The sequence below is a fragment of the Galeopterus variegatus genome, unplaced genomic scaffold (genome assembly GCF_000696425.1).
Source record: "Galeopterus variegatus unplaced genomic scaffold, G_variegatus-3.0.2 Scaffold2131, whole genome shotgun sequence".
Classification (NCBI taxonomy): Eukaryota; Metazoa; Chordata; class Mammalia; order Dermoptera; family Cynocephalidae; genus Galeopterus; species Galeopterus variegatus.
In genome coordinates this window covers 217,688-226,793 of record NW_007728242.1, presented here as the reverse complement: position 1 = coordinate 226,793, position 9,106 = coordinate 217,688, and the positions used below count along the sequence as shown (strand labels likewise).

Below are 9,106 nucleotides of genomic sequence, written 5' to 3'. Positions count from 1 at the left end.
CAGTGTATAACTGTTCCCCTTTCTCCACATACTTGCCAGCATTTGTTATTCACTTTTTGGTAATAGCCAATCTAACAGGTATGATGATATCTCAATGTGGTTTTGATTTGCAATTCCCTGATGATTCGTCATATCGAGCATTTTTTCATACACCTGTTGGTCATTTGTATGTCTTCTTTTGAGAAATGTCTATTCAGCTCCTTTGCCCATTTTTTAATCAGTTTTTTTTTTTTTTTTTTACTGTTAAGTTGTTTGAGTTCCTTGTATGATCTGGATATTAATCCCTTGTCAGATATATACTTTGCAAACATTTTCTCCCACTCTGTAGGTTGTCTTTTAACTCTGTGATTGTTTCCTTTGCTGGGTAGAAGCTTTTTAGTTTGATATAATCCTATTTGTTTATTTTTTCTTTTGTTGCCTGTGCTTTTGAAGTCTTACTCATAAAGTCTTGCTCTGTCCTGCATCCTGAAGTGTTTCTCCTATGTTTTCTTTTAGGGCTTTTATAGTTTCAAGTCTTATATTTAAGTATTTAATATATTTTGAGTTGATTTTGGTATGTGGTGAGAGGAACAGGTCTAGTTTCATTCTTCTACACATGGATATCCACTTTTCCCAGCACCATTTGTTCAAGAGGCTGTCCTTTCCCCAGTGTGTGTTCTTGGTGCCTTTGTTGAAGATCAGTTGGCTGTAAGTACATGGGTTGATTTCTAGGTTCTCTGTTCTGTTTTACTGGTTCATGTGTCTGTTTTTATGCCAGTACCATGCTGTCTTGGTTACTATAGCTTTGTAGTATAGTTTGAAGTCAGGGAGTGTAATGCCTCTGACTTTTTTTTTTTTTTCCTCAGGATTGCTTTGGCTCTTTGGGGTCTTTTGTAGTTCCATGTGAATGTTAGGATTGTTTTTTTTTTTTCTATTTCTGTGAAGAATGTCATTTGTATTTTGGTGGGGATTGCATTGAATCTATAGATTGCTTTGGGTGGTATCAGAAGTAATGTTTTACTAGCTATCTGGGCATTTTGTAGACCAGTCAAATTGTCACATAACATTAATAATTACATAAACAATAGACCACACTGCTAATATTTTAGGAAATTGGAGATTATTTAGTAATCTGTTTTACACTTGGTATGTCATTACTTCTCTGCCTTGTTATTTCTTTTTCAGGAGAGGAGTTCATTACTTCGGAAATGGTACAATTTAATGATACAAAATAAGGATGACCTTGCCAAGATAATCACAGCTGAATGTGTAAGTTCAGCATCCTGGCTTGCTGCCCTGAGAAACTGTCTAGGAATTCTTGGACTAAAGCTTGAGAAAGTCTCAACTTCCCATCAGTGCTGTTCTGTTGCTAAAGAATATGAGATTCCTCATCTACTGATCAGATAAAAAATTGATATTGTGCCAGGCACTCACATTTGCTAAAATAAAATTTGTATCTTCTAGTTTATTCTTTAATAATATGCAAAACTAGATTTTGTTTGGAACTATATAAATACTGCTTTTTCATTATTCCAATTTTTTTATGTGGCTGCTTTGATTTTTCATGTTTTTGCACATTTAAAAATGTATCAGTAGTTCCTCCATTGCTGTAATAAATTATTTAACACTATGGTTATGACATTTCAGAGATATTGGAAGAAGGAAAAAAATTAGAATATGCAGTTCTAGGTGTCTCCTCCTAATTTGTAAACATACTGAAAATACAGATGACTCTTGTGGTTTAGGGTGATCCAGTCATACATATATCCATTATCATTTGTAATTCTGCTTTCTAAAACTCTCGCTAAAGTTAGAAATTTCCCAACAACCCTGTGGGTTTTGTAATAGGAGACTTTTCTATGCTTCCTGCAGCTTTGAAGAGTTTAGAAACACAGAGTCATGCATTTATTATAAGAAGATAATAAATGTGTTCTTTTCTGATTTAATTCAGGGAAAGCCATTGAAGGAGGCACAGGGAGAAATTCTCTATTCTGCCCAATTCCTAGAGTGGTTTTCAGAGGAAGCCCGCCGCATTTATGGAGACATTATTTATACCGCAGCAAAGGAAAAGCGGGCCTTGGTCCTCAAGCAACCCGTTGGTGTGGCCACAGTCATCACCCCGGTATGTGGCAGGATCAGCAAGGTGGTAGAGTAGGTGACTGGAAACAATTTATTGGGTAAGGAGTCAGGAAACAATTTATTCTTCCTCGTAAGGAGGTGTGCTCATCCTGTTAGCTTGTCACCTGATCCTGGTTTCCTGATTCCTTTGCTGATTGCGGAGGTGTGTTTCCTGGTCCTCTGCAATTGCATTAGGCGTGGTGGCAGTGAGTGGGAGTATGTGTTTGGTAACACCTGCAAAAGTGGGATGACCACAGGAGGACCCAGGGGGCTTTTCTGACTTGACACGAAGGCTTCTTCCTGGCATTGCCTAGCACCTCTGAAAAGATCTTCTTGTATTAATCACTTTTCAAAAGACTTAAGATATGACACATTTTTTAATGTGCCATAATTTGGGAAAAAATTTATGCTTAATTTATTGTTATCATTAACAGCAAAGCATTTGTGGACCTACCAGCAGGCACTGGGCATGGTTCTGGAGGTAAAAAGGCTAAAAAATAAGATATCGTATCTGCCTGGATGGGGCTGCAGTATACTTACAGGGTGGCCAGCTTTCCCTTGGCAACCAGCCTTTCTTGGACCTACCTTTACTAGATGACATATTAACTTCTCTTATATCTGCCAGCTGGTCTCAAGACTGTGGTTCTTTGCTTGCTCAGCATAGTTACAGATAGGATCCCCCTAACTGCCTAGACTCACTAGGTTTGACTTGAAGCTCATGTGACCTTAAGCAAGTTACTTACCTGCACTGTCTCAGCTTCCCCAAACCTGCAAATGAGGAGAATAATATCAGCCTCTTAGTGTTGTGATAAGGATTGAATTAATTGTAATTTTAAAGTGCTTAGAACAATCCCTGCTACAGAAAAAGCACTACACAAGTTTGTCAAAATAAAATATTGTTATTATAGATATCTAGTTGTCTATAGATATCTATAAATATGTATATAGAGGGAAGTAATAGATCATCTGCCATTTTCAGAATCACTATTGCTAATATTTTCTCCCAAGGGTCCCAGGCCAAATCCACGTACTGCCTGTGTTTGTAAATAAAGTTTTATTGAGACACAGCGACACTCATTTGTATATACATACTCTCTGTGGCAGCTTTCACAATACAACTGCAGAGTTGAGTGGTTGTGACAGAAACTGTATACCTCACAAGCCTAAAAAATTTACCGTCTGGCTCTTTACAGAAAAAGTTGGCTGATCCCTGGTCTAGATAATTTCATACTGTGTCAAATTCTTAAAATGTTTCCTGTCCTTCTGAGCCTTTATCTCCTGAGTCCCTCGAGCTGGCAGGGGCCAGGTGTTCGGAGAGCTCACCTGCGCAGTGGGAGAAGAGGTTCGCCAGTCAGTTGTGCTGTGGAATTTGTTAACTGACTTCCTAACATGCCCTTTTCTGGAGAATGAGGTGGTTGTTCCTCTGTCTCATGCTGCTCTTCTGCTCTTCTGACCTCAGTGGAATTTCCCCAGTGCCATGATCACCAGGAAGGTGGGGGCTGCCCTGGCAGCCGGCTGCACTGTGGTGGTGAAACCTGCCGAAGACACACCGTTCTCCGCCCTGGCCCTGGCCGAGGTAAGCCTCTCTCCCTGTGTGTGTGCAGAACTGACAAAGTCCAAAATGAATTTTTACCCAAGACAAGGTAGTTAACCTCGGTTTGCCTTGTGTTTTCATCTTCAGGATAATCATGAGGTGCTCACATCTAGTCAGTGTCTTTTCTTTTTTTTAATTTAAAAATAAACATAGATACAGGTAAACTACACAAACTAAATGTATAGTTTAACAAATTATTACAGGTTGAACACCCTTATAACCACCACCTGGTTAGGAGATAGAACTTTGCCAGCCGCCCCAGAAAGACTCCATGCGTCCTGTGTGAATACCACTGCCTCCCTCTCTCAAAAATAGCCCCATCTTGATTTTTATAATAATCATTTCTTCATGTTTTTTACAGTTTTAACACCCGACTGTGCATCCCCAAGCACCATAGTCCTGCTTATATTTTAATTTGGAGTGTCTTATAAGTCTCTTTAATCTGCAGGTTTTTCTCCATCCTCTTCTTTTCCTTACAATTTATCTTTTGAAGAAATGGGACATTTGACTGGGAGAGCTTCCCATAGTGTGGAGTGGCAGAGGGCATACCACGTCCCTCTGTCCTGTGCACTTCCCGCAGGTTGGCAGGTGCATCTGGAGACTTCATCAGACTTAGGTTTGATCCCCTGCTGTGTTCTTTTATCAGGAGGCACATAATGTCTGGTGGTCTGTTTTTATGAGGTTAGCCACTGCTCAATGCCACTCGGTCTGTTAATTCATTAGGAGTTGCAAAAATAGTGACATTTGAATTCTTTCATTTTTTTCATTTATTCCCTAGACAACGTCTATAAAGCAAAGCTGCCTCTTACCTACTATGTGGTTACCCAGCAGTAAATTCTTGCAGGAAAGTCACTACAAGTGCTTGATTCTTTCTTTTAATTTTCCATTTTTTCAAATTAATGAATCTATTCCTAGCATCTGCCAAAGGTTACCATCTACAGTCACAAACTACTTAATGATGTTTCTTGGTCAACATTGGACCATGTATACGATGGTGGTCCCTTAAGATTATAATGGAGCTGAAAAATTCCTAGTGCCTGGTGATATCCTAGCTGTCATAACGTCCTAGCTCCACACATGACTCACATGTTTGTGGTGATGCTGGTGTAAACAAAACTACCATTTTTTATTGTACCGTATTTTACTGTCCTTTTCTATGCTTAGATGTTTAGACACACAAATACTTACCATTGTATTACAGTGGCCTCCAGTATTCAGTATAGTAACAGGCCACACAGGTTTGCAGCTTGATGCTGGTGTAAACAAAACTACCATTTTTTATTGTACCGTATTTTACTGTCCTTTTCTATACTTAGATGTTTAGACACACAAATACTTACCATTGTATTACAGTGGCCTCCAGTATTCAGTATAGTAACAGGCCACACAGGTTTGCAGCCTCAGAGTAATAGGCTATACATACAACCATGGTACATACAACCAGACCGTACGTCTACGTTTGTGTGAATACACTCTGTGATGTTCACACGATGATGAAATCACCTAATGAAGACGCATTTCTCAGAAAGTTTCCCATTGTTATAGTTGGTTTGGTTTTTAAGTATCATTGTGAGTTAATAGATTTTAAATATTTGATGAGTTTCAGTCCATTGTGGTTATCACCTTGAGTGAAACTCAACTTGCCCCATTTATGGCCAATGGTTGGCTCTTGAGTCTTTTAACATAACCCTAGTAGTCTTTGAGCACCTCCTTGCTATCTGATATGACAAGATATTCCAGGCTTATTTTATAAATTTCCTGCCCCAGAACTGGAATTAAACATTCCTCAAAAAGCCTTAGTAGGAAATGATATTTTAAGATTGCACTCGGGCTTGGGATGCAGGGATGTTCATTGCTACTGGGTGGTCTTTTCAGTGGACTTTCAGTGGACAGGGCTAGGGGATATACACATATGTGCAGAGACACATACACACAGATAAAACACTGCATAAATTCATCCTGAAAACTCCAAATCAAATTTAGTACTACAGGGTTTTCACCTAATCTCTTCTATAATATCTGCATCTCCTCTTTTCCTAGTTCCCAAGGACTCGGGGGATGACTGAATTAACATCCCCATAGTTTTTACACCACATCATACACACAACAGCTTCTGAACATTAATTTTAATATCATCATCACCAATATGCCTACTGAAAATGGTTCAGTGTTTTTATATTTTCTTTCTTCATTCCCATTTTTTTTAGTAAACTTTTTATTTTAGAATACTTTTATGTTTACAGAAAAATTGCTGAGGTAAATACAGGGATTTCCCACATACCTCACACTCGGTTTCCTTCATTATTAGCATCTTATGTTAGTATGATACATTTGTTACAATTAATAAACATATATTGATACATCATTATTAACTAAAGTTCATACTTTATTCAGATTTTATTAGTTTTTACCCAATATGAAACTTTTTCTGTTCCAGGATCTCATCCAGGATACCACGTAATATTCAGTTGTCACATCTCCTTAGGTCCCTCTTGACTATGACGGTTTCCCCATATTTTAAGATAGTTACACTGTCTATATCTGTGCTTTAGGACAATAACTATTACACGCTCTACTCTCTCCCTTTTAACCTCCTTTAGAGTTACTTAGTTCAACAAGCGTGTGTGTGTGTGTGTGTGTGTGTGTGTGTGCGCGCGCGTGCGTGCATGTGTGTATTTTTTTTGGCTGGTCAGCATGGGGATGGTGCTATATATTTATGGCTCACCACCAGTGCTTATGTTGACGTCTCTCTAGTCATTTGGTTGTCTGAACCCTGTTCCCTGGTAGACCCCTCAGGAAGGGCTCATGGGAGTGGTATTTCCAGTTCTTAATGTTGACAACAGTCTGTATCCATTATGCTTGTAAATCAGTTTTGCTGTGTATAAAATCCTTGGCTCACATTTTCTTGACTTGATCATCTTAAATGTTTTCTTTATTTTCTCTGATACATAGTGTTGCTCTTGAAAAGTCTGATAATAATCTAAGTTTCTTGCCTTTATAAGTTAACTTGTTCTTTTTGCCTAGATCCCCAAAAGTGGCTTTTTTATACTCCTTTATCTTTAAAGTCCAGTAATGTCACTAGAATATGTCTTTGTGATGATTATATCGGGTCCATATTCTAGGTATTCAGTGTGCTCTTTCAATATGTAGTTTCGGGCCGGCCCGGTGGCGCACTGCTACAGTGCGCCGCTTGGGAAGCGCGGCAGCACTCCCGTCGAGGGTTCGGATCCCACATACAGACCGGTTCCCGCTCACTGGCTGAGCGAGGTGTGGGCGCAGCACCAAGGGTTGCGATCCGTTGCCGGTCATGAAAAAAGACAAAAAAAAAAATAAAATATGTAGTTTCAATTTTTTTTTTTTTTTAAATCTCTGGAAAGGATTTAGGATTTGGTCTCCACCCTTCATTAGGTTTCCTTCTTCAGGAACTCCTGTTATCCATGAGTTGAATCTTTTTGTCACTTTTTCTCATATTTTCCCTAATTTTAAAAATTATCTTCTTTTTTGCCTTCTGTCATTCTTCAGGTTTTGTATGTTGTGTTCATTCATTCTTGTGTTCCTTCTAGTTTGGTCTTCATTTCTGAGATGATTTTTTTTTATTTATTTCTAATTCTTTCCTCACCTCATTTCTAAATTTTTCTAACTCTGATTCGTGCTGTTCTTTTCTCTCCTGGTATAATTTTCTTATCATCCACACCTCAAAACAGTGAGTTACAGCTTGGGTCTGTTTTGCAGGCATGTTTTCTGGTGTGCGTTTGTTGTCTATGGGGATGTCATTCTACTTCACATCCTGTTTTTCTTTTAACATCTTTGTATGGGATTTGACCTCAGTGTTTTTCTGAGACTTTTGTCAGTTTTATGTTAGTTAGTTTTCCTGAACTTTTAGAAGGAGGCCTGGTTAGAAATAGCTTTTGCACCTTCAAGAGTACCTTTTGAGTCATTGGTTTGTGTTCGAAGCTAAGGCAACTTGCTCTCTGACGCTGCCTGGCTCTGTTCCCTTTTCCTGCTTTTCTCTAGACCTTCTGCTCCTTTATCACACAGTTCCCAAGGGCGGGACCCTCCCTGCCCTTCAGTCCTTATAACAGCGTCCCGTCCCGTGTACTCACCTGCTCTTGGATTGGGCAAGGCCCTCCCACTTCCAGCTGCTGTTCTCAGACTGAACACCTGGGGGCTGTTTGGGCCACTCTGTCAACCCATCCATCAGGCTGCCTGTGGCTGCCTCTGCTTCCTCTCACACAGGTGCTGATAAGACACCCAGCTCTGGTCACTGTTGATGACGACACTGAGGGTTGCGATCCGTTGCCGGTCACGAAAAAAAAAGACAAAAAGGAAAAAAATAATAATAATAAAGTAATGTCTGATCATCCTCTGGAGATATTTTGGATGGTGCTCCTTATTATTACATGACACAAGTTGCTATTTGACAGAACCAAAAGAGCTGGAGCTGTGAGGTTTCCATTATTTTCCAGTTATTTGTTGTATAGGAAGTAGCTGAAAGCTGTTCGTTGTATTTCTTCAATTCTGGAATGCATGTTTCTTTCATAATCTAGAATTAGAGATTCCAGAAACACACAATTAATGTTGAAATGGGTGTCTTAAGAATTGAACAAAAATTGTAAAGTACCTTTATACTAAATACAGAAATGGAAAGGTCTTTTTTTTTATTGTTTTCCTTGAATGTTGAAAAGTTCTTTTCTCAAAACTTCATGGATGTACCTATGAGTAGATTTTTATTTATCCTTTTAAATGTCCAAAAGAGAAAAAAGTCAGGATAGAACAAGAGTTTCTGTTCTCTCTTTTTTTTTTGTGGCTAGCTTGTACAGAGATCTGAACCCTTGAGCTAAACCACCAGCCCGAAAGTTTTCATTCACAGTGTTTCTCTCCAGATAGTGTACTTTTTTTCTGCTAGTTTACATATATGTATATGAGAGGGTCCTCAAAATGTTCACAGAGGGCTGGCCCGGTGGCGCACTGCTACAGTGCGCCGCTTGAGAGTGCGGCGGCGCTCCCGCCGAGGGTTCGGATCCCACATACAGACCGGTTCCCGCTCACTGGCTGAGCGAGGTGCGGGTGCCACACCGAGGGTTGCGATCCCGTTGCCGGTCCCGGTCCGGTACGGGCGCGACACTGAGGGTTGCGATCCATTGCCGGTCACGAAAAAAGACAAAAAGGAAAAAAAAAAATGTTCACAGAAAGATTAGTATTATCTTTCAATTCTATTTTTCCACAAACTTTTGAAGTCTCTTGGGGTGTGTGTGTGTGTGTGTACTAATGCTGGACATGTACATAAATATTCAGCAGGTAAAAATAATATAAATCTAATTTGAAAGTTTTTGTGGGGCCCGGCCCGGTGGCGCACTGGATAGTGCGCCGCTTGGGAAGCGCGGCGGCGCTCCCGCCCGAGGGTTCGGATCCCAC

At 39.7% G+C, this 9,106-nt stretch overlaps 1 protein-coding gene across 1 annotated transcript in view; it reads left to right on the top strand.

Moving 5' to 3' along the window:
- Window positions 1–9,106, top strand: part of ALDH5A1 (aldehyde dehydrogenase 5 family, member A1) — a 28,705-nt gene that overhangs the window by 5,167 nt on the left and 14,432 nt on the right. Inside the window, exons 2-4 of the mRNA XM_008580587.1 lie at window positions 1,165–1,248; window positions 1,931–2,101; window positions 3,557–3,673. Coding sequence (XP_008578809.1) covers window positions 1,165–1,248; window positions 1,931–2,101; window positions 3,557–3,673 — 372 coding nt within the window. The remainder of the gene's footprint in view (window positions 1–1,164; window positions 1,249–1,930; window positions 2,102–3,556; window positions 3,674–9,106) is intronic.